We start from the raw sequence: 26,476 nt of genomic DNA on the forward strand, positions 1-26,476 counted from the left end.
CCTGAGGCTATGCAACCGTTCTTGGAATCACAGTCATTGCTAGCTAACACTATCACACATTCCAATGTTTTAATGTGTTTGCCATTTTGGCCTTTCACACTTTACCGCACGCAGTTCGTATTTGTTACAACTGTAAAAGGCTGATTGGTGTGGACGTAATACTACTTCTCGAGGTAGACTTTTTAAAATAAATTGTCCAACATTTTTGCTAGATGGCAGAAAATTAGACTTTTACACTTATTGAACTTCCATTTACCAAATATCATTAATCATAGCATGTCCAATTTTTTATTTTTCTGAAGCATAAATAAAAATATTATATTATGAATAATTCCTTGTGCTCAGGTACCTGACTATTATCCCCTAAACAGGAAGAAAAAAAATCATATTTGACTTCATGAATGTCTAAGGCCTTTAAGACTTTACAAAGAGCCTGTCAAGAACACTTTATGACCACAGCAAGGTCAACAAGATGTAGTAAAATGAACTAAATACAATAAAATTAACAATGGAAATTTCTGAAACACTACAGCTTCCCAGAAAATGTATCCAGTGATATGACACAGTATGTGAAATTTCAAGGGTATTGATTGGGAGGGTTAATTGTTGGGCTAATAATGGGAAGCTACTATCACCCTTAACTATGGAGTGGCTGTTGTTCCTCCATAATATTAATCACAATAAACATTGGTCGTCATAATTAATTTATTTTATAAAGCTTCCCTGTCCTTTAAAAAGAACAGGAGAAAAGCAACTGACCAGAGCCTGGTTAAATGACATACTATAGAATTCTAATAGTTAGAGATGCCCGTTTGCAAGGGTGATGATGTTGAGGAAGACAGAGATAACCATTGGGATGTTGTAGGCAAGGTGTAAGTGTACATTTAAAAGGGAGATATAATTTCATAACTCAGATTTGTCAACAATCAGACTAGAGGGCAACTCTAGGACATCTGAGCAATGCCAGCTAGAAGCACGGACCAAGCTTGTGTTGAACCATATCTAAGCCTAGCTATTCCAGGCTAACATTTAAAGCTATCTGGACTAGTTAATTTACTATTCTACATAGTATCTCTAGCAAGTAAAGTGATGGAATAAGCTTTATGAATAATTCATTTTGAGATAAATATTCTTGAAGCACTTAATTAGTTAATGTTTGTACAGCGCTTTGAAGATATAAAGCCCTACATAGGTTCTCAGTTGTTTTAATTATTGTGTTTTAAAACATATTAATGTCAACCTATAAGTAACATTTATTTTAACAGAGACTAGCCATGGAGTAAGCTGTCACTCTAGCAGCTGCTCTCCTCCTCTCTCTCACTGATTAACTAGCTGTACTTCTAGTTGAGCACTAGCAATTCTGACCTTTTTCATTAGAAAAACCAATGATTATCTAACACGTTCTTGCTTTGCATTAAAAGAAAACTATTTGTATTTTTCAGCAAGTGTCTACTTAAAAAAGTAAACACTGTGGTCCTGATCTTTCAAGGCTTTGTTGTCCAGCCTAGGTCCCAATTCAGCATCCATCACTACTCAAAGAATGTAAGCATTTGCTTAATGTTAGGCATATGCTTACACCCCATAGACTTTAAAGGGACTTAAACTTGGACTTGAAGTTAAGGATATGCTTAAGTCAAATAGGGATGTACTCATGCACATGCATAAATGCTTTGTTAAACTGGGGTCCTAGATCCTATTACCAGGAGTAGTTCCATGGAAGCAAATAGATTTCTTACTGGTAGTAAGGATTATGCTCGGTAGAAAGCGTTAGTACAAGCTGCCTCTTAGTGAATGCATGTATTCACCTGCATATAAAATATACAGTAGATATACTGCATAAATTTGAACATACATAGATATAGACACATAGGTCAGAGAGTCTTTTTTAAAGGAGAATAGAAAAATGAGATGTGATCTAGGAGAAAGGCAAGCAGTTAAGTATCCTGCCCCCTATTTTTTAAATGACAGTAGATAATTTTGGAAGCATCTGTTGGTTTTTATCACTATCATCTTTTAATATATGATTTTTTTTTCACGTGAGGCAGGCTCCACAATATATGTAAGCTGTTCTCAAGTGGATGGTTTTATATTTGCTTTCTAGTATGTTCTTGACTGTCAAAAGGAGAATGTCCGTGTTTTGTTAGTTTATATGTTTTTCTCCAATATGTGGGCAGAAAGCCTTGGAGGCTGTTGTGTATTAAGGAAATAGCAGCCCATTAAGATGACTTGGGGTTTTTTTCTATAACTGAGAGCCTACTATGACTGAGGAACAATGGCGTCTGATATTCTAACACTACTGCTTGCAGTGTGCCAGCCTGGAGCTGTGTGGGAACTGTAGCTGCATGTTTTTAGCTAACAGAATTGTTTTTTGCACAGAATGGTTTTACTCCACTGCACATTGCCTGCAAGAAAAATCGCATCAAAGTCATGGAACTCCTGGTGAAATATGGGGCTTCAATCCAGGCTATAACAGAGGTAGAACAGTGTTTCAACTCCTAAAAAAAACATTCCTTCTCTTCTCCCTTTTCTTCTTCTCCCTCTCGCCATATCTTCTTAGTCATGTTTTATTTAAATTAAGAAGCCCCTCAGCCCCTGTGCAGAGGAGTAAAACTGCTGTTGCTTTGTTTCACAGTCTGGCCTCACACCAATACATGTGGCTGCATTTATGGGCCACTTGAATATAGTCCTCCTCCTGCTGCAGAATGGAGCCTCTCCAGATGTCACTAACATTGTGAGTATGCCTTGGATTAGAATAATCACTGCATAAGCTCATACAGCATGGAAATGAGCTGCCATGTAGCCCAGCCAAAGGTCACATTTTAATGATTATTTATTACTAACTGAACTTCTCTGAAAAATAACCTCATATCATTCTCAAACAACCGTAAAAGCGGGAAGTTGCCTTTAAAACAGGCACTTTAACCCTTTTGTGGTACAACAGTTTTAGTGTGTTTCTCAGCAGCACTGGGATTCTGAATAGTTTCCTTACCAGGTTTATCAGGGACACACTGAAGGGAAGATTTTATGTTTCAGTTTTGAATACTGCAGTTTAAATCCAAAAGGATAAAAATTTTGCTGGGGTCAATGGGCACACAGCTCCATTGACTTCAATGGAACAGCGCCATATAAACTGGCAGGGAAGTTTTAAAAAATTTAACCTAGCAGTTTAAACTAAAACCTAGAAGTTTTAAACTAAAGCTATTCCTTTACCAGACCATGGATATATTTCCCATTTAGAAGTAATGGATTTACAATTCTAGAGAACATCACTTTTATTTTTAAAGTCCTTAAAATACGACCTTTGAGAGGTGACACCAAATGCAGGACCTGGCTTGCCATGGAAATGAGTGTTTATGTACCAAACATCCAGCTATTCTAGAATAAATGAGACCAGGGACATGTCCTGGGGTTACATTACATGTGTTTCTTATTGTTTGAGTTGTTAATATAACAAACTCAAACAAGAGTTACTTGTGAGTGTCTGTTTTTTAAATCAGAATTTTACCAGTAAATAATATTTTAAAATGATAGAGGTTCTGAGCTAAATTAGTTAGTAATCCATGTACTCTGGACTCACCACCTTTTCTCTACTAGAAAGGTAAACAAATCTACCAGGGGGTTCCAATAAGTATGCATACTATACTGTATTTCTTTTTTTTATTTGTTTAATAAGACAAATTATTCATGACAAAAATGGCTGCTGCTTTTATACTTTTTATATGGAAGCAATATTTATATAACAACTTTATTAATTGTAAAAAAGCTAACAAGAAATTTTGGGAAAGAAACTAAGTCAAAAAAGGATCAGAACTGATAACAGATATTAATAAATGTTTGGCTACAAAGTTTAACATTTTACAATTGTTTGTGCTTGGCAGGTGTCTTCGCTTTTACTTAGCAAAGCTCACTAATTGTTTTCAAAAGTTAAATTGCTTCACTAATGCAAGTATAGAATGATCTTCATAGAAATCTAAACCTGATAATTTGCAAAATGAAAGGCTTATTCACAAACAGAATGAAAACGTTTTTAACCGTACATTCTTCAAATTATAAGATTTTTATATGATCAAATCCTGCAATCAAATCTTTAGGTAAAACACCCATTAGGACTGCAGGAATTTACCCGTTGTCTGTTTACTAAAAATAGCTGTTGACCGTATGTAGATTTCAAAATGTATATAAACTGATGGGTTTATATAAATAAACTAACTCCCAATAAGGAGGGTTTAATTACATTATAAGCTCATCACTGTGAGTAGATTTGGGTTACTTTTTAACTATCTCAGTAAACAACAACAAAAATTGGTCCTTTTCTGGGCTTGATACATGGACTCAGCTCCTAGGTGAGAGGAGAGAAAGCCAATGCTACAGCAATTACAGATTAATCTGACAGAGGGTCAACAATAAGAGTCTTCAACTGATAGGTATGGTCCATCCATGGTAAAAAGATGAGGCTCTTCTCTTTATACAAGTCAGTGGCAAGATTATACAAGTCGGTGGCAAATCAAATGATACTCTGTTGTCAGCAAGAGCTCATATGTATGTTGGACGAAAAATGCTAGTCAGCTATTTATCCTGCTGTGCTGTCATAACAGAGAAGACAAAACAGGTCTCTCTATTGCTGCACTATGCCAATGCCTGGTATGTCCTAAACTAGCCACATAGAAAGAACTTGTGGCACCTTAGAGACTAACAAATGTATTTGAGCATACGCTTTCGTGGGCTACAGCCCACTTCTTCGGGTGGCTGTAGCCCACGAAAGCTTATGCTCAAATAAATTTGTTAGTCTCTAAGGTGTCACAAGTACTCCTGCTGTTTTTGCGGATACAGACTAACACGGTTGCAACTCTGAAACTAGCCACATAGAGACTCTCTTGGTATAAATTACAGTACTGGCCATAAAGAAGATGGTATAGTGCAAGATTAAGCCAACATCTCCAACAGCAAAGATTATTTATGAATTTCTAATGTTGCTTTGCAAACATATGGAAAGAAAAGGAACATCCAGAGCTTTTCATATTCACTTTCTTACCCAGCTCCTTATACTCTAAAACACTTGGACTTCCTGAAATTCATGTATCCATCTCAAATTCTGTGGGCTATACAAGGCTTGAGAGGGTCTAGCTAGCATTCATTGCACAGCCAGTGCCAGTAACCACAGTTTTTAGAACACTATCCAGGGATTGTTATATTGCCTTTACAATGCCCTCTAAAGCTGTCAGCTCCACACAATGCACAGGAAGAGACCATCTGGAAAAATGTCCCCTTCCATTTTGAAGCTCAGGTGCTCAGCAATCCCTTGAGAATCCTAGGCTCAATATGTTCTTATCCCCTGGCTATTTTGACGTACCAGCAGAAGCACCATTATGTAGAAAACCAGGGAATACCTATGATCAGGAGGGAATAATATGCGGAATGCCATTTAAAATAATGGTTTGGTGAGTGTCAACTCTTGATTCCATTGAAGTCAATGGCAAAACTCCCACTGATGACAATGAGGCTAGGATTTCACCCTGACCCTCAATGATGCAGTTATCATTGTCTGTGGCCACTGGGGTGCCAAGTGAAATACAGTCTCCAGTCCCTTCCCCCACCCCAAAGACATCTATATACACACACTTCTGAATTTGTTATTAAGGTCAGACCCTCTATTGATGTCATCAGTGTTTACACAAGCTGCAAATTGCTTATTTCTCGACGACTTGGGACTCTAAAAATCTCTGCTTTTCTGCAGCGTGGGGAGACTGCCCTACACATGGCGGCACGTGCTGGGCAGGTGGAAGTGGTCCGCTGCCTCTTGAGGAATGGTGCCCTTGTCGATGCCCGAGCCAGGGTAAGTGTTTCATTGCAGCTTCCATACCTTCTGTTTTACTTGTAAACACAATAAAAACAATGGGCTTACTAAGGAAGGATGTTTTTTCTTCAGTAGACAATAAAAGGCCACATGTTGTGTATTTATTTGTTTTTGGGGGCTTCACCCTAACCAGTTCTTAATACAGTCCTGTAAAATGTAACTTGTTTACTTGTATTACTACTCTCTTCTAAATAGAACAGATCTCACTTAGAATTGGAGTGCCCAGGTTCTAACTCAGTAGCAGATTGCAGAGCTGCGTGCTGTAGATGTACTGCCTGCTGCCGTGAGGCAATTCAATTACAGACAGGGTCTTTGGCTATGTCCGCACTGGAGCTGAAAGTGTAATTTCCAGCTTAGGTAGACATATCTGCTCTAACTCTGATCAAGCTAGTGCACGAAAAATAGCAGAGTAGCCATGGCGACTTGAGTGGCAGGATGGGCTAGCTGCCCCGAGTACGATCCCATCTGAAACCCCAGGTATATACTCAGGGCGGCTAGTCTGTCTTGCCGCTCTCACTGCAGTGGATACACTTCTATGTTTAGCATTCCTGCTCAATCAGAGTTAGCATGGGTATGTCTGCCCAAGATGGAAATTACACCTCCAGCTCCAGGGCAGACACACCCTACACCATTTCAGGGCGCCTCATGACCTATTTCTGCACCATGATTGGATTCTGCAGCACAGCATGTTATTTTCTGTTGTGGAATGGTGGTTAGTTTACAGTTTACCTAGTAAAGGGACTACCTGTAATTCCATGTAGCAATATTTGCTTTTGAATAGTAAATGTGCAAGATAATTACTGGAGCTAGCTTATATTATCTGAAGTTGAAAGAAAGAATAGATTGAAAAAAATGCAGGTTGTCAAGGGAATGATTCTGGCACATTGGGCAGAATTTCTGTATTGTCTACTGTTTGTGCTTTCTCCCCAGCTCCCTTCAGGGCTCAAGTTCTAAAAGACATTTGAACTCTTAAGTTTAAAAGAGTACGATAATGTAAATGCTGAAACAAAACATCAGAGGATTCTGACTAATCTTACAGATGAACTTCCGCCATTGTTATATATCAAGTGCAATTCTCCCAATGTCCACTAAAATCAATCACGTAGCCCTGATTTGTATACGTGTGATGTTGTTTTAAACATTTAATCCTGATAATACATTATAAAATATAGATGGAAGCAGTTAACACACAAAAGGCCAAGCTGTCTAAACACTGGCACGTAAAAGAATTATGAGCCAGATGCTCCTTACGTAATCACTTACAAGATTTTGTGATTATTTTTTCATTGGCTTTAATGGAAATTGCGTAGGTGTGCAAGATGAGTGCAAAGTGAGTGTAAACCACTTGCAACCAGGATAAGTGAGTGGAGAATTCTGTTTTAGTAGCATTATACACCCACTTTGCACAGTATAAATGACTATACTGAGAGGAAGAATGGTCCAGTGGTTAGGGCACTGGTCTAGGACTTGAGAGACGTAAGTTCCATTCCCTGCTCTGCCACAGACTTCCTGTGTGACCTTAGGCAAGTCAATTAACCTCTCTGTGCCTCATTCCCCATCTGTAAAACGGGACTAATAGCTCTGCTTTGCAACGCAGGGGTGTTGTAATGATAAATACATTAAAGATTTGTGAGGCGCTCAGATACTATAGGGATGGGGGCCATATAAGTACTTGATGTAGGTAGAGAGATGTTCAAGGCAGTGGAAAATATATCTAAATATATGTGATCACGCTTTAAGAACATTGTCTGTGGTTATTGGGGAATTGTATTCTGTTTCCATGTACTTGGAAAACTGCAAGCAGACAACAACAATACTGTACTTATACTGGTTATTCATTAGCCCCACCAATATTACTTATGCATTCTTTCACAGGCAGGTCTTTCAAAAGAGCTCAGCACCCAACAGTTCTTGCTGTGCTTAATATTTTGAAAATCTGGCCACTTCATTTAGGTGCCAAAATGGGAGCTGATCGTTGTAAAAATCTAGCCCTGATTATCAGCACTGAACACTTTGGAAAATCTGTCCCTCAGTGTTCAAAAGAGCATCTATTTTTAGCCTAGATGTTCCTACAAAAATTAAAATTCCTACCACAGAAACACATTGAAGCAGTTGCTGTGGCCACAATCAACCCAACAAGTCCCAGGAACAACTTTTTGTCTGATTTCTGTATTAGATGATGCATATTTTTGACAATATTGAAAAATCAACTGTAGTTGGCCACATGCAATATGCATGGTATATATCAGGTGAAGATATTAAGCCTGGGTTGTGCTTTAAATGATGGGGGCAGGGGATTCCTGGGGTTAAGATTCCTACTCTGACATTAAACCCTTCATGCAAAAGCAGAAATACCTTTGGATGGTTTAGGGCACTCAAACATTGTGATTGTTTTTTGTGTATCATTAGTGCACATTTAACCTCAGTCTATGCAAAATCTATCATTTGGAAATCAAATTGAAAGAATATTATACAATAAAAGCAAAATATAATGTCTCGGCGAGCCAAACTCATACAAATGTGAAACATTTGCTTTTCACCAGGCCAGTTTTGTGCATATTTTTCATGCCAGTAAAAGGCAAGTTTTGCACCAAGAATGGAATTTTTCACTATACATTTGTGAAATAACTATGGGCTGCAGAAAAATAAAGTCAGGAAATTGAGGTAAAAACAACAGCAAATGTTTCTGAGACGTTTCATTGGAAACCGTTTGTACAGCATAATCCTCAAATTTGGCACAGCTCCTCTGAAGAATTGGCTGTTATAGGGAAGGCTTCAGTTACCAGACTGAGGACTTTTTATGTTTCCTCTGCTCACATGTTGGACCCAGATCTATGGATGGACAGCATGTGAGTGTATCACTGCAGTGCCTCTGGGATTATTAAATACCCAAGGACTTCATTTTATGACAATAAATGATTGAAGAGTTGCACGTAGTCTGTTTATATTTAAATATACACCTGGAAAGCAGCAAGAAGAACAGGAATAGAAAATATCTAGACATTGTTTCCATGGGGCCAGATTCTGGAACTACTTGTGGAGTAAGGTGCTACTGAAGGTCAGGGCCGGTGCAAGGATTTTTCGCGCCCTAGGCGAAACTTCCACCTTGCGCCCTTCCCCCTCCCTGAGCCCTGTGGCAGCTCCCCAACCCCCCCCCCCCCCCGCGGCAGCTCCCCACCCCAGCTCACCTCTGCTCCACCTCCTCCCCGAGCCCTGCGGCAGCTCCCCCCCTGCCCTGAGGCACCCCTGGTGGCAGCTCCCCCCCCCCCGGCCCGGGGAGCCGTACGGCAGCTCCCCACCCCAGCTCACCTCTGCTCCGTCTCCTCCCCGAGCACACCATCGCTGCTCCACTTCTCCCACCTCCCAAGCTTGCAGCACCAATCAGCTGTTTGGCGCCGCAAGCCTGGGAGGGAGAGAAGCAGAGCGGGGCGGTGTGCTCGGGGAGGAGGCGGAGCAGAGGTGAGCTGGGGCGGGGAGTGGTTCCCCTGTGTGCCGCCACCCCCTTACTTGCTGCAGGCGGCCCTCCCCGTGCCCCCCGCCCTAGCTCACCTCCACTCCACCACCGCCCCGGAACGCGCTTTTGTCCGCCCCTAACCACTTGGTGCCCTAGGCAGCCGCCTAGTTTGCCTAGTGGGTGCAACGGTCCTGCTGAAGGTGAGTAAGGGTTTCATAAAGTCGTAATACAAAGAAATACAAGTAGGACTATGGTGCAAGTGATCTACATTCATATTTAAAGAAGAAAAGAAAAACAATGTTCCTCCCTACATTTTCCCTCTCTTTGATCTAATAGCACATTGTTTAATCTCCCCACTGGTACTGAGCATTCCCCTGTGTCCCTTATTCTTTTATATGTGGTGAATGTGTCGAGTCTTCAACTGGAATCCATTAGGATGTGGTATTCAGGTTGCCTCTACCGGCATTAACTGTTCACCTGATTTGAGTTGTAGGAGGAACAGACTCCACTGCACATTGCCTCTCGGTTGGGTAAAACAGAGATTGTCCAACTGCTGCTACAACACATGGCTCACCCTGACGCCGCAACCACTAATGGGTACACCCCACTGCACATCTCTGCCAGAGAAGGGCAAGTTGATGTAGCATCGGTTCTCTTGGAGGCAGGTGCTGCACACTCTTTGGCCACCAAGGTAAGATGAGATGCATTGTGCTAGTCTCCCAATAGGAGAGATAAGACTGTGATGTGGTTACCAAGCAGGGAGGCAGCTGTCTAGTGAGGAAAGCATTGTCACTGAGAAACTGACCTGGTTTTATTATAAACAATAGTTAAACAGATGAAAGCAATATACAGGGAATTCATCAGATTTTGACACATATTTGCCTTCTCTGAAGCCTCAGGTTTTGGTTTAAGCTGGAGACAAAATACTGGACTTGATAAACAACAAATGATCTTAACAAGTTTAGAAAGTACTAGGTTTCTATGACAAAGGAACCTCTCTTGCCTACAAGGTGCCTTCTATGTATCCAAATAAACACCTAAAATCATCATCCCTCGCATTTTTTAAACAAACAAACCTCCTTAAAGGCATTATTTATTTTAATTATTTAAATTAATGAAAGAACTCTGGTATCTAACAGCTGAAACGAAATTCTCAAAATATAAATTGCATAATAAATCAGAGTATTCTACAACCAGATTGACATTCAGCATCTTAGTAAATTAGTAAGGTATTGTACCACATGGCATGGCATAGTTGATTATTTCAAAGATTGTCCTAAAAATATTCTACAGTACTAGATTTGTTTGCCTGCCTATTAAAGTGTTAAAAGATTCCTAATAGAAGTAATATAAAGGAAAATGGATATGGGGGACAGAGCGATGAATCAAACCCATCATCTGTGATTATGCGATTGCAAATATGGTAGCAGGTGGAAAGAAGAGCTCCTTATTTTATAGTTGGAGCTTAAACCTTATATCTTCCAGGGTTTAGAAAATTCTAAACCAATGGTTCTCAAATGAGAAGTCACAGATTACTGGTGGTGCTGGCTGTTTCCAGATGTTAAATCACATTAAAACACAGTTAAAACTATACTAAATACTTTCCTAATTTTCCATATAAACAGTTCCTGTAATTGCTGCTGGGATGTTGAGTAATCATAGCTAAGAGAAGAGGTAGTCTGCAAGGTAATCCTTCTTTGTTAACATGTGATCCATGCTATGGAAAACTTTGGGAACCCCTGGTCCAAACCCTATGCAGGTAGAGTAACGTAACTTGATGGCAACTAGAATAAACACCACACATTGTCAAAATGTCAGGCAAATATGTTATGGTGACTCCCTGGTGATGTTTCCAGGACAACAGTTGCAGATCATCTGCCCCCTGCTGTCCTTAACCCTTAAACTTTTCTTATCAACCTGATTTTTAAAAAGAAATTACTAGGGAAATAATGTGTTAGACATTTTGTCAAAGGTCTAGTGAATCCATATTAACACTTAATAGAAAAGGTGTTTTTAAGAAGACAACTTTTCACCGCTACCTCCGTAAATGTATGTGTTTACAAAAATTAACTTATTACAGCCCTCCTGTTAGACAATATCTATTTCAGTAGAGCTGCAGAAGCTGTATCCAAATGTATTGGCTGTATAGGTATGTGTGTCTTAATATATAGTATCATTCTTCTGCGGAGCTGCTGCAACGGTAGCACCACGTTCAGAGCTGTGCTCATTGGATTTAGTTTCTTGCAGATTGTTTGGACTATCAGTTGCTTCCAGGGACAAATCAATGTAGTGGATAAATAATTAAAAACTCTGTCATCATAAAACTAAATAAAAAATTGAGCCACTGAAAAGCTAAGTTTTGGATAAAATTTGAATTGGAGCCTCACTTAGGGTGACCAGATGTCCCGATTTTGGGGTCTTTTTCTTATATAGGCTCCTATTACCCCCCACCCCCGTCCTGATTTTTCACACTTGCTGTCTGGTCACCCTAGCCTCACTACCCATGCTATGGATATTACTTGGTAAACTTTTTAGGTGGTAAAATGTCATACTGTGGCCATATGGAAGACTGAAAGAGAGGATATTTTCTTATATGACACACTCATATCAAAATACTTCAGACTCATTGGTGCCATTACTAGTTAAGTCTTATTAGTTATTAATGAATAAAAATGGCAGGTGGCTTTAATTTGAATCGTAACCTGCTAAAACATTAAAGGTTGCGTGAAAGATCCCAGAGACTTGCACTAATATTTTTGTCTCCTAAAAATTATTCAGAAGGGATTCACACCACTGCATGTGGCAGCCAAGTATGGAAGCTTGGATGTGGCAAAACTACTTTTGCAGCGTCGTGCTTCTCCTGATTCAGCTGGCAAGGTACAGTCTTCCACTACAGGGAATCACTGTGGGATTGAAAAGCAAAAAGCAATTATGCTCAGTAATTTGGTGAAAAAATAATGTAAAAGAAGGAAGAAGTTGCATTCACTGTCCAACTTAACTGTATTAAAAATAACAGTCTCTCTGGAATGATTTTTACATATACATGTATATGAGGCTACCTCACAGTGTGTTTAATATTTTACTTTTATTACAGCAGGACATGTTGGTGCACAATTATAAAGACTGATATGTTACTGTGGATCAAGAAGTGCCCATTCTGTTAAATTATTCAGGTCATAAAAATCACAATTCAGAAATAATGGGGCAAGACCAGAACTATCACTTTTTCCCCATGTTGCGAAGGTTGCTCATAATGATGTTTCTCTGACTTGGAGATTTCAGAGCTTGGTTTGTGATGAATAATAAATACCGGCCAAATCAAATTCATCCACAGTTGCTTGCCCTGTTTTAAGCAAAGTACATCATACTAACTGTTGGCTTACTATTATTTTCAGTCTCAGAAAAGTTTCTAAAACAAAAATAATTCAGACTGAGTTAAATGTCATTTTGTTTATGTATTTATTGGCTAATCAATTAATATATTTGTTTAATATATATTGATTTACGGCTTAATGGTTGCTTATGCCCAGCTAACAACTTAATTCGGTAACACGCCCTTTACAGAATGGCCTCACCCCACTCCATGTAGCTGCTCACTATGACAACCAGAAGGTGGCTCTGCTGTTGCTGGAGAAAGGTGCCTCTCCCCATGCTACTGCCAAGGTGAGATTTCACAGCCAAGCACTGGCAACGTTACCATCTGAGAACCAGGGGAATAATTTTAAAACAACAACAAACAAAGCAATGAAGGAGCTGAGTCACCTGAAGGCTGGAGCCACAGTTGTAAACTCTTGACACACCCCAGAAGGTGGATATAAAGGCCTCTGCTGGTCAGAGGCTACAATTGCAGCTGATTCATGCTTGTTCTTGAGCCTCTCAGATAAACAGTTGATGGGTGACCAGCAGGGGAAAGGGAGGAAGAATGCTTGGGAGTTGATGCACAAAGAAGCCTCATACTTTTTCTTCTCCCTCCTCTGCTGCCTCCTCTTCTTGCCCTTCACAGCCATACACAGTTTGGAGGGAAAGGAGTTCTCCTCCCCAGAGAAAAGCTGGAGGAGAGATGCCCCGCCTTTTGCTAATAATTGTCCCCATCATTAGAATACTCTTAGAGATATTTTACAAAACTACCGTAGCTATGAGGTTGTATCTATAGTTTTCAGGATTTTTGAAGCTATGCAAGAACTCCGATTAGCACTTCTGAGACTATGCTCAAGCCTATTAATTGTATCTTCTATGCTCATTCTTAAAAATAGAGCTGTTTTTTTCAATAGAAACTGTAAGGGTTGTTTTTAAAGTCACTGTAGAGCATTTTAGAAGCATACTTGCTTTATAGCATAGCCAGTTATAGTCAAACCTTGTTACTGAAACGTAAGGACTGCTGATTATCCAATGCATTGAGAAATATGAGGAAATTCAGTCCATGCGGAGACCAGATCAGGATGTCCTTGTGTGACTGAGTTCCTGAGTAGACTTTATGGATCACTCATCTATTGTCCCTAAAAGAGACCCTATTCTGGTCTTACTGAAGCTACCCTGTTGCCTGTTCCAGTTAGTGACCAGACACAAAAAGACTGATTTTCCTCTTACAGATATTTCTCTTACTCCAAGAGTAACTTCATTAAAGTCAGTGAAATTACACCAGTGTAAAATCAATGTGCAAGAAAAATCTGGCCGAAGAGTACACACAGCCAATTAGAGTGGCATGTCCATCTGAAAGCTAGACTCCATGTGTGTCCAATATATTATTGCAGACTCAAAGTAGAGCCCATACAGTTTAAATGCTGTGGCTCTACCAGGTAAACCCATGGCGACATTCCTTGTGACTGAGTAGTAGGAGCTGTGCTAAGCTTGTCTCAGTCATTCTTTGAATATATTGCATATATGACTGTCTGAGTCCAACTTAATTTTAATGAAAAAGAAGCATAATTTGGAGCTTACTTTAGTACTGCATAGTGTTGGAAACCTGTCCTTGAAATTGTGTGTGTAGAGAGGTTTGCCTGTCTGGCAGGATCAGGGCTTGTATCATTCTCTGATATGTTGTAGGAGACTAAAAACAGAAAACACCCATACAGAACCCTATCTGTGCAAGTTTTCATTGATTTAAAATTTTCTGGCTCCTACACTCTGCTCAAACTGTCCTTCAAGAAGTAGCCCTTCTTTTCATTGATGTACAGGAGGCACTGCTTTTGCTGGTGTGGATGGGAATTCAGCAGAAGCATTGCTGCAGTAAGAAATTTTACCAACCCTCCTCCCCAAACGCAGATACTATAAACGTAACAAGGATTCTGTTTGTCCTAAGCCCTAATTACGTCTTTGGAAATGAAATACAGGGAATTAAGTGGAACACCATCATCTTCTTTCCAAATAAAGCAGTGTGTCAATGCACTGAGACTGTACATTATAGTTAATAGCTCATGAAAGAACTCCTCCCTCTGACTGTATTTCCAGCCAATTGTATAACTGACACAGCTATCAAAGTTGCAGGTGCAAACACACATCCACCTCTATACTTTTACATCCAAAGAGCAGAGTGCAATGCAGATCATGCACCCATCAAGCACCAAAAAGTTGTCACTCATCAGTCAGAAGCAGGGTATTTACTCATTTGGGGGGAGGGGAGGAATTGGGTGAAATGGAGCCAGTGACAGGACAATTCTAATGTGTGAGGCTAGGGCATAGTTAAATTCCAGCTTGGGTGGAGGAGAAGTGGATGAAGACGAAGCAGTTGCAGAGCAGGTCCTAGTAGGTTCCAAAATATAATTAACTCTAATCTGTGAGAGTATAAAATAATACTGTTTCCAGGCACCTTATTTTACAGTGTACTGGCTTTTCCTAGTTTTTATGTAACTTCTCTTTCTTTTCTCTCTCCACCCACACTCTAGATCCTTAGCTGGTGTAAATCTGAATAGTTCAATGTCAATTTGTATTAGCTGGGGATCTGGATCTAAGTTCTATTGACATCTGCTGACTGCAGTATTCTTGTCAGCGTCCATGTGGGTCAGCCAGTACATGCATGCATTTCCAAATCAGTGCATTTCTGTCTGTCTCTATATTCCTTGGGACATCTTATTCTTATAGAATATGTTCTTCCATATAATACAATACCCAAGATTTCCAAAATTTAGAGTTCATTGCAGTCTCTCAGTCTTTATTTATTAACCAACTACCACTTTGGTATGTGGAGGACAAGATGCACTTTTTTTTGCATGATTACAGTATCACAAAGTGAAAAAAATGTTTTTGGATTTAAAAAAACTAAAAACAAAAACAAACTCATTGTAATATATGCCTTGGAATTAAATATTAGAACTGCTGGAAAATGGAATTTCCCTCATGAGAAAATTTTGATTTTTTTGGAATGACTTTTCATCCAAAATTTCAAACTTTTTCACGGGAGGAAAATTTCTGAAAAATTCCATTTAAGGGATAACCAAAACAGTTAACTTTCCAGGCAGCTGCCTCCAAGAGGTGCCCAACTTCTCAGGCAGCCAACTCCCTTAAGGAATCAGGCACTACAGGGAGGCAGCTGCCCAGGGAGCCTCCTCATGTTGTTCAGCTCCCCAGGGAGCTGGCTGCCCCAGGATTCTGGGCAGCCAGGAAAACCCAGGCTCTCAGGAAACCTGGCAGGCAAGCACTCTGTCCTGCTTTCCTGGTTTCTGTTGAAAGTTTCCATGGAATTGACACATCCCTCTGAACCTTTAGATTCTGTCAGTTCAGCATTTTCTGACAGAAAAATGTTCTGTCTGAAATTTTTTGCCAAGGTCTACTAAATATAGATTTTAACGTATTGCTTTATAATGTGCAGTTTGCAATTGGAAAAGTTAAAATGGCACTCATTCCCACCAGATAGCATTGAGGCGAGGAGCCCAGAGGTTTAGAAAAAGGACTAGATATTTATGTGGATATTAAAAACAGCCACAATATACCAGATAGCGTGAGGGGTTATATCCTTTTTATGCTAGTTTAGGGCATACGATAACTACTAAATGGCAGGGTTTAGGAAAAGATTTCCATATGCATAGGCTATTCCATAATTGTCCACCTTCCTTTGAAGTATCTGGTATTGGCCACTGTTGGAGACAGGATTCCAATCTAAATGGACAATTGGTCTCATCTGATACAGGAATCCTATGTAAATAATTCTTAAGATACAGAAATGTCTCAATAGTTGTTTTTTAATGGTTTTTCTTTTCAACATTCCTTCATATTTCTCTATGCCACCATAATCTGAAAAGTGGACATTTTCTATTCCTCCATTATTATTTCCACTGTAAACTGACTGTAGAATTGTCAAGAATGGGAAAAATAATGTCATAGTGTCTAGAGACAGATTGTTCCAGATATTTCTATGAAATAAAATGGACCACTATTTGCTATGTGATGGATTTGTAAACATCAGAAAAGGCTATTAACATGTGGAACCTGGTTTTAGAATGGATACACCCCTCTGCACATTGCTGCTAAGAAGAATCAGATGCAGATAGCTACCACGCTGCTGAGCTACGGAGCTGAGACCAACATTCTGACCAAACAGGGAGTGACCCCGCTGCACCTGGCCTCTCAAGAAGGTCATGCTGACATGGTTACCTTGCTCCTGGACAAAGGATCTAATATCCATGTGGCAACTAAGGTAATGCCCTCTCACCCCTGAGGATAAGCTATCACAGGGAGGGCATCCAATGACTTGCAAAGTGCAATACAAGAATAGAGCCTGCTGCTCAGAAATAGAGTCCAAACTACACACCTCTATACACATGCAAAAGCTCAAGATATGAGAAGTGTAAGGAACCAAGGCAGGCGGGTGAACAGCAGCAGTGAGGGTAGCTAGAGCTAGCAGAGAAAGTGACCCTGATCAGAAGCTGTCTTAAAAGCATATCATTAACAGCTTTGTTGGGTAACCTAGGGAGGACCTTCAGTGGTGTGCCATGTTCAGTGGAAAATGATGTGCCTGCAAGCTGTGACAGAAAGGTGGGCTTGGAGAAGCAGGCAAGCCAGGGGAAGTTGCTGCAGAACCAGCCATGGAGAAAGGGTTGTAGTGTTTCCACTGTCCTGCAGTTTTATATCTCTGAGCTGTTCCCAACATAATACCAAAGTTGTACATCCTGTCTAAAGGATTAAGAAATAATAGAAGGGAGGTTGCACAAAGCTCTAGGTCCTGTGGGTCATTGGGTTGATCCAGCCCTATGTGACACATGTCAGAGAACAATAGCTTGAGGGCGGAACTAGTGGAGTGCTTATGGCACTTACCCCAATATATTGTGCCATCCAGCTTCCTTGCTGGGATGGAAGAAACTAGTAATGTTTGGCAAAGAATAATGCAGCTTTACTAGTTGAGAAAATAATAAAATAATCCTAATGAAAACCATTCTGATCCATCAGGTTTTCTATTGGAATGTGTGCCAAATCCTTCCTAGAAGTACCTTGATTCCCTCCCAAAAAACATTACATAAGACTTTCTGTGATGCAGTTTTATCCAGCCAAAAGATGCTGAACAAAATTTACTCTCTCAGGCCCTGGTTCTGCAGCCTTTGCTCAGGAGTAAAAGTTGCATGATGAGGCTCTTGCTGTATGAGAATAGTGTAATGCACCATTCTAAGAAATGGGAAACAAACTTCTTTTCCATTCTCAAAGTCAATGTATCTATTTATACAAATTATTTATATAAGCTCTTACCCATTGCCTGTCCACAGGCTATCAACGTGTGTTTTTTTAAAGGTTTGCTTCAATTCTCTTTTTGGGCCTCAATTCTCTTCTACTGTTTCCTTTATTCTGACTCCTACCCATAATTGTTAAGGCCCATTTCTCCCAGCTGAGGAAGGCTACATATGGCTCCCAGAGTTGCAGAAGGGGTCATCCTACTTCATTAGTTGGCACTTTGATTTCTCCAGTGATGTTATTATGTAAAGTCCAAGTATGGTAATCACTAGTTGAAAGCACCAATCTATAGTTACGATGACAGTTTGCTGTGATGAGCTGTTCGCTAGTTTTACATGGATAGAGACCAACTCTCGTTTCTGCTTAAAAATCTTTATTTTTGAAATTACAGACATGCTATATTTAAAAAATGATAAAACTTGCAAGTCCCGTTTCTTTCCTTTTGGTAACATTATAGTTCTCTTTCCATTTCATTTGTAGAGTGGATTGACATCCTTGCACCTTGCAGCTCAGGAGGATAAAGTGAACGTAGCTGATATACTGACAAAGCAGGGTGCAAACCAAGATGCCCAGACAAAGGTAAACCACATAATGCTACTGCTTCCCAGGTGAACAAGGATGTTATTGTTATAATGGAACGTCCCATTGACTGCATAGGTTTACTTTTTTGTGTTGTTTTATTGTAGCTAGGCTACACTCCTTTAATTGTGGCTTGTCACTATGGAAATGTCAAGATGGTGAATTTCCTCCTGAAGCAGGGAGCCAACGTCAATGCTAAAACAAAGGTAAAGAATTTGTCATCACTTCTGTTTTTTTCCTTCAGTGACCATATGATACTAATTCATACTGCATATGGACAGCTATAGGATTCTTTTCCTGGTAGATCTTTTTACAAATTATGCATGCACACTAGGTGTCAATATCTGCTGATTTGTGGCTGTGGTGGAATGAGTTCCCTTTGCTCTGCTTCAGGGTGCATTACTCACTAAGCTGAAGTTAGGTGCATTAACTCTGTGTGTGAGTGTGTGAGAAGGGAGATCTGTTCTCTTGAGTTTTTCCTTTATTTTATTTGTACTTGTAACACATATGAGCCTGATTCTGCTAGCATTAGTGTAATTCCATTGACTTCAGCAGAGTTACTTCTGAGTTACACCAGAATAAAACCCTCAAGGTGTGCTATGTGGAGACAACTCTGCCTCTCTCAACCAGTGGTTTCTGAATCTGCCGAATATATGCTTACACTGAGGGATCTGTGACCACAAAGCCATGTTATATCACAGTTGTCATCACATCACCTGCACCAGAAGAAGGAGAAGGCCAGCCCACAAAGGCCCAGCGCTCCCTGGCTCCAATTCAAACTGGCTTCCTGTTGGTAGCCTATAGTCATACCGTTCACCTGGTTTCCTTGGTGTTTTGATGTCAGTGCAAACAGCTAAGCTCCATTGATGGCTCCAACAACACATCTGGTGTCCTTGACAACTGATCAGAATCACACAAACTTGTAATTCACTGATCATTCCTGCTGACGACTCTGTCTCCAGCTGCTTACTTATATGGTCGATCCACTCCTCAAAGTGGGACGGCATCATGAAAATGAGCCCAACTAAACAGCACTAACTTCAATGCACAAAAAAACACAGTGGCAGGGATAGAGTCAGGACATTTCCAGAGCAGTCATAGCCCAGACTCAGTAGGTTAAAACCATAGATGAGATTGTTCAAAGAGCTTGTAGGTACAATAAGAAAAAAGTTGAAACCCATAATAAAAGCAGACAGCTAGAAACTGCATGCTACCAAGTGGCAGCTGGCATCACCTCCAGCTGAGCTACTTGGAGGCAATTGAAAGGAATGTCCTAATTGCCCCTTATCTGTTAGGTGTTACTCTGTATCTAAATGTGTGTAGAACTCATTGGGTCAGGTTCTGACTTCAGTTTCCCTGGTTATTCTAGTTATCTGAAATAATTCTATTAAAGTTAGTTTAGAGTAACACCGGAGTAACTGAAACCAGTATCTGGCTCACTGGCTCTTTGAAAACATCATAAATCTTGGCAGACTAACAGACCAGCATTGTGGATTCACTCAGTTTAAAGAGCAAGTCCCTCCTGGCCAGATTTATAGCTGACAGAACATGTTAAAAACCGAACGACATGCTATTGGGGTTCTTTCCATAGAGAGAACCTTCAGGATATTGTGTGCCATGTCCAGCGGAAAGGTGATGTGTCTGCACTCAATCCCAAGGGACAGCACTGATATTAAAGTAATAGAAATAATGTGCTTGTCAGTATAAAACACCACAACCTATAGTAAACCCCTGCTTTGTATCCTACCTGGTAGATGAATGCGTAGCCTAAATGTTACAAGGGCAACTAGAGAACCAAGCACGTTCTCACCCATCTGTCCATATGAAAGATACATGTCATAGTCCGAGTTTAAGGCTCACACACGAGTCCAAGAGATCAGTATGAGTCCCTTAGGCTCTCTTATACATACATAAATGGTACAGTGAAATCAAATTGTGATTTCCCCCCAGTTTTATTCTCTACCTACTTTCAAAGTCAAGTGCAGATAATTTGTAAATTAACTGCCTGACTAGATTCATACAATTCCCCCTCAGATCAGCTAGCTGAAGTGCAGTCTGGCTATGCTTTTGTATTATAGAACATCATTAACGGATCATTGGAGTAGATACAGAATTAAAAATTGTTTATTGGTATGCAGAACATGCAAACATTTTTCACTGTATCTGTGGCACAGTTGGGACCTTTTGTAGACCAACAGAAGATGAAGTGCACTGACATTCATAATCAGCGAGACTCATAGTCAAACAGCTGGTTCATTTAAAATGGACTCAATCAGTGCTTTTAGAATTTACATGGCTTTATAAATTAGCCCAAGTGTTTTTAAAGGCAGACTCCTTGGGTACCCATTAAAAACAGAGGGCTGGGAGTCAGAAGACCTGGCTCTTCCCCCCCTTCCCACATTTGCTCTGTGACCTTGGGCATGAGCATTATGTTCTCTGTGCTTCATTGTTCCCATCTGTGAAATGCGGACAGTAATGTTTGCTCACCTTTATCAAGACCATTAATATTGTCATATGAAAAATGCTCTGCAAGTCAAAATATTATCATGATTTATTATTTCATTAATCCCTAGAGGGTTTAGAGAAGGTGCTGAGAATTATTATATGTGTGGGTGAAATGCTGGCATAGATGTGGTTTTAAATAAATTAAATGTCTTGAATAGAGGAAGTAAATTGAAATGTATTTTCTAATCACTGTATTTTTCTCTCCTTAAAAATATGGTGGTTACCACTAATAACAGAATGGCTACACCCCTCTGCACCAAGCTGCTCAACAGGGTCACACTCATATCATCAATGTTCTACTCCAGCATGGGGCCAAGCCCAATGCCATCACTGCTGTAAGTCTGGAAACTGTCTGTGGTACTACTGCAATCTATCACCTGCCTGCAGCTTTTCCCCCTGATGGGTCCTCTCTTTCCTGAGTCTGATTGACTCATCTGATTCCTCTCCTCTCTAGCCTTTTGCTTTGGTGAATGTGCTTCTCATACAGCTGGTCATCAGATGTGTGAGTGTGACTTCCTCTCTCCTTTCTAGCCCCTTAAGGTAGCTCTGCTTAGTTGCAAAGCTCTTTCCAGATGGAGAGTTAGATTGAATAGTGAGCTGAGCATGGGATTTGGGAACAGTAATTCCTGAATTATAATTCCAGGTTGGCCACTGACTGGTTGTGTCACAGGCACTCTGCATCTCAGTTTCTCCATGTGTAAAACAAGAATGGCAATAAATGGTAGTCTTATTATTCTCCCCGTGCCGGGCCAAGATGAGGATCTGGATGAAGGCAAACTGACCGCAACCCTACTGTGTATAAGATGAAAGGGATACTTACTACCCAGGATGAAGCACTTTAGTCCAGACCTGATGTACACTATTCCTCTATCCATTTGTTTGCCACCTCCTGGATTGAGTTCACTGCTACTCCTGGATTCTCAGATAGCAGTTATAGTCTATAGCGTAGCTTCTATCCTCTACAGACAGCCAGGAGTCTGCAACTGTTTTTCTTTAACGCCATTGTTGTAACAGCCATCTATACCACTGACAACTCCAGGTGAGCTCTGTGTACCCAGAGGTTCCAACTGGTTAAAATAAAAACAGGCCTCAGCCTAGCTCCTGAGTGTGTCAGACTGCCATGAGTGCATAGTACACCTGCTTAAATCTGCACTGGCTTCTCACTCACTCCCTGGAACAATACTCTGGGATTGAGTTATCCAAGAATCCATGTCTTAGTTTATATCCTACGTCCTCAGCTGGGAGGCTTTTATGGTCAGTTCCTGCGGCTAAATACCCCATCAGGGCTTACTTATTTTGAGGGTATGTTCATTTGATTTCAATAACCTTGTAGGGCTGTCACAGCCTGGGTCCATCATACCTCAAAGCACAATCTCTGCAGAGGTAGCCGGGGCTCTTACTCTGGTTTACCAACCACACACAAATATCTCATCCAGGTTAAGTGGTGCTTTCAAGTGGGGCTAGCTGGCACAGCTTGTTGGGTCAGGTCAGTCTGGGTTAGAGCCCCAGTTCAGCTTTCATTTGGGACTTGCCTTAGTTGCAGTGTTAGCTAGAGATATATGTAATTCAAGTGTTACCCCAGCTTGATTCCTGTCTACACACACAAATCTCCCACTTGGGGTAAGTGGTGCTTTAAACTTGAGCTAGCTGGACTATCAGGAGATGTAGGTTGAAGCTCAAGTGCTTCTGATGCTTGAGTAAATAATGCAGTAAAGCTATTCTGTGCTGCTAATCCAAACACTGTGCAGACTGAGTGTCATTTTGCAGTATGGTTTCTCTCAGTCAAGAGAGCCTAACTCAAAAGGAGTTAAGTTGAGTGTAGATAACTAAACTAACCCTAAAGTGAAGCCAAGGCTTTGGGCTGGAAAGCCACCTACTTTGCAGTGGCTAAAACACTAGAGTGCTTATAATCCTTCCCTGTCTTCCCACAATTCTCACCATGTGCTCAGAAGGACACACAAATTCTCCCATTATTCACTGGGAAAGAATAAAAGAACTGCTCAGCTTACTACTGTACAAAGAACCATGCCCTCAGAAGTCCTAGTGATACACACAGGTGAATACAGTAGCAATAAGGACACAGTAACTTGGATAGGGCTTTGCAGTGTGGCGGCTCATACCCTGGGGCTGATCACCCAGGTTAACTCTGAGTGAAGACATACCCTCAGACATTCTTACCTGATGTAGCTTGTGTCTGATATTTTTTTCTGCTCTTCCTGACAAAAAAGGCACTGATTTTGGGCTACTCATTGTGGATGGATTTACACTGTGAACTTTTGAAAGAAATAAATACAGACCAGATTTTGATATTCTCTCACTCCCATTGAGTAGCTCCATTGACTTTAGTGGTACAGCTCCTGATGTAAGATATTGTTCAGTGTGAATGAGAATATAACAATCTAGCCCTATATAAATAAAGTAATACCTATCCACATCACAAGGGTGTTCTGGGGTTTAACTAGTTAATGAATTTTTTATTTGAAGATTAAAAGGGCTATTTAAATACTAGTTATTTTTGATGGCTTAGATAGGCATTTAAATGTAAAAGAATTCTCCCCATGTCCTATACTCGAATCTTGTTTTGTTTTGTTGCTTGTTACATCATGAGCTTTTGCATAAGTTATATATTCCCAGAGAGAGCATTGTACCTGCTGCAGATGTCAGCTGTTTGTATAAGACATTAAACCCTAAAACTTTTTAATAGTTTTTAGAATAACCTCCCAAATAATAGAGTTTTTGGAAAACAATGCAGGCAAGGCACATAATGTGTAGTGAAATTTGACAACTTTAGGGTTAAAGCATGCAACATGTTTTTTATGAGGAATTGCAGGCAGATGTAAGTGTGTTGTGTTACCATGGTAATCAGGACTATAGTCTTAAAGAAGTTACAAAGACAGATTCAGATGTAATGGTAAAACTCAGTGATTTTCCTAAGCTGTGCCTTGTTTTGGATGGAAATGCTGGCTCATGCAGTGCTGAGAGTGATCTCATTGGTTCAAATCACAGTCCTCCCTCTCATTTCTCTCTCTCTCTTCAGAATGGTAACACTGCCTTAGCGATTGCAAGGCGTTTGGGATACATCTCAGTGGTTGATACTCTGAAGGTGGTAACAGAGGAGGTCACAACCACCACAACTGTGAGTACTAGATGTGTTTTAATACTTCCATTCTCTATTCATAATGCTGTCTCTACTGTACTGCTTCAGACTCCCTCTGCCTCCCTCTTCCTCTTTTTAGTTTAAGTTTTTAAGGCCTTCCTTTGCTTGGTTGTTGCAAATGTATTGATGTGCATATAGATGTTCATACACTACACAGAATTAATATAAATAGCTCTATATATCCGAGTTTACACAGATGAAATAACAAGTACTCAAACCAGAATATAAGTTTTTAGAGAAGGGCCTGAGCAGCAAATCTAAACTTTCCTGAAGTTTGGGAGTGTTTGTATAGGTTCTGGCCAATTTCTCTATTTTTCTTTTCCATTATCCTACTTCCTTATTTTCAGTCTCTCCTTATACTTGTATGCTTTCCTCTGTGACACCTGCTTGTGGCAGAACCACCATAGCAGGCTTCTTAGCAATCAGGCTATGCCAATCCATGCATGAGTGCCAGACTTAGTGGTGCTCACTAAGCGGCCCTGAAGCACATAAATCCTCATTTTGCTCAAATCACTTCCAGAACAAATCGATCCAGTTTTATCATAGTGTAAAAAATCCCTGCTCACTTCCTCAGCCCTCAAACTGACTGGAATCAGGATTTTGGTTCTCGGGGCTCATGAATGATATATGCCAAACGTCCCGAGTTGAGCCAAGTTGATGCCTGTGGAGTAGTTTTATTTTTCAAAACTCTGTTTACTCCTTTTTTTAAAAAAAAAAAAACAATTTAATTTTAGAGAGGACAGTGGTAACCAGTCACTTGGTTACATGGTCAGAATAGATGCAAACTGTTGCTTTTAACCAGAAAGACTAGCTATATTCTGATGCCATGACACAAGTGGGGGGAGGAGGGAAGAATCTCTCACTGGTCACATATCGCTACTGTTTGCCACTGTTTTAGTAAGTCAGAAAAGAGGCCTTCAAAAAGCTGTGTATCACTGAACACAGTAATACTACCATTTTTTGCATGAATTTGCCTTACAGTCTTTTACCATGAAAACTTATAAGGACAATGCTTATTTTTTAAAGCGTAAAACATTATAAAAATAGAAAGGCTATAAGATTAGGGGCCCCATAATGATCAATCCAAAAATTTGTGAAAAGATGCTACCATATGTTCAAACCAAGAACATGCACCACAGTGGAGATGGGGGGGGGGGGGGGATGAGGAACGAGAGAGAGGAAAATAATTTTGCTTTTACATCACATGCTGACAGCAAGTCCCTGTTGAAATGAACAGAGTAAGATGGAACAAAATTGGCTTGACATGATGTTATAAATAGAGTGAGCTATGTTTTATTAATGAACTGTGAGAAACAGGCTTAGTTTTCTTCTCCAAATTTGAGTCAATCTCCAGAAGAATCTTAGTAAATATGGAGTATTTGCTTTTGCTGATATTTATTTATTTACTCTTATAACATACATACATGTTCATATTTGTGTGTGTGTGTGTGAGAGAGAGAGAGAGAGAGAGAGAGAGTGTATTCTCCCTCTCTCTGGGTAACATTTATCAAAAGTAATTAAGTCCATTTTCAAAACTGACTTATGTAGCCTATGTAACCACCCCTTCTCTTCTCTGTTTTCCTCATCTTCCTTCTCCTATTTTCCTTTCACGTCTTTTACACCCACTTGTTGAATCTTCCATTGTATTTGTACAACACCTAGCAACACTCTGCTATCAGTGGCTGTGCAGGTACCATAACAATATAAATATTAAATTATAGTAATAATATGAATTGCAGTATTAAAAAGGAAATTTATAAACACATTTAAAATACATAACTTTGATTTAGTTATTTTGGATAAAAGATTTTTTTTAAAATCTATACTGTATATGTGGGCAACGGACCTTTCCTCCAGACATGGCAGATGCTTGAGGAGGCATTTACCTTTGGGCTAAATCAAACATTTGTTGAACCTAAAGGTTTATGTACAAGAAATCCTATTTCTTTTAGTGTATCTGTGTACCCAATATGCAAATTCAAACAAGAGAGAAACAGTGTTTAAAAAGTCTTGTGGGCAAATTCATCCCTGGTGAACTATGCCTGACATAGATAGAGTTTGCCAGAGATGAATTTGACTCAGTCCCCAAACGCCACTTTGGTGCATGCAAGTAATGAGGTCTCTGCAGCGTCTTAAAGAGGTAATTTGGGTGGTTAAAGAGCTTTTGGAACTATTGTCAAAAAGGAAAGATAAATTGCAGGTAATCCCTGCAATAGGGTTTTCCAGATGATGAGGTTGATATTGCTAGTACAATATAACATTCAACACTGAA

At 40.0% G+C, this 26,476-nt stretch overlaps 1 protein-coding gene across 50 annotated transcripts in view; it reads left to right on the forward strand.

The window, feature by feature from the left end:
* ANK2 (ankyrin 2) overlaps window positions 1–26,476 on the forward strand; it is a 581,537-nt gene that overhangs the window by 458,154 nt on the left and 96,907 nt on the right. For 45 of the 50 annotated variants that reach the window (XM_065596236.1, XM_065596239.1, XM_065596234.1 and 42 more), the window contains 11 exons: window positions 2,377–2,475; window positions 2,633–2,731; window positions 5,735–5,833; window positions 9,802–9,999; window positions 12,087–12,185; window positions 12,873–12,971; window positions 16,741–16,938; window positions 18,444–18,542; window positions 18,650–18,748; window positions 21,284–21,382; window positions 24,085–24,183. In XM_065596236.1, coding sequence (XP_065452308.1) covers window positions 2,377–2,475; window positions 2,633–2,731; window positions 5,735–5,833; window positions 9,802–9,999; window positions 12,087–12,185; window positions 12,873–12,971; window positions 16,741–16,938; window positions 18,444–18,542; window positions 18,650–18,748; window positions 21,284–21,382; window positions 24,085–24,183 — 1,287 coding nt within the window. The remainder of the gene's footprint in view (window positions 1–2,376; window positions 2,476–2,632; window positions 2,732–5,734; window positions 5,834–9,801; window positions 10,000–12,086; window positions 12,186–12,872; window positions 12,972–16,740; window positions 16,939–18,443; window positions 18,543–18,649; window positions 18,749–21,283; window positions 21,383–24,084; window positions 24,184–26,476) is intronic. The other 5 variants (XM_065596260.1, XM_065596259.1, XM_065596252.1 and 2 more) reach the window with 2 other exon arrangements.

Source organism: Chrysemys picta, chromosome 5, assembly GCF_011386835.1.
Source record: "Chrysemys picta bellii isolate R12L10 chromosome 5, ASM1138683v2, whole genome shotgun sequence".
Lineage (NCBI taxonomy): Eukaryota > Metazoa > Chordata > Testudines > Emydidae > Chrysemys > Chrysemys picta.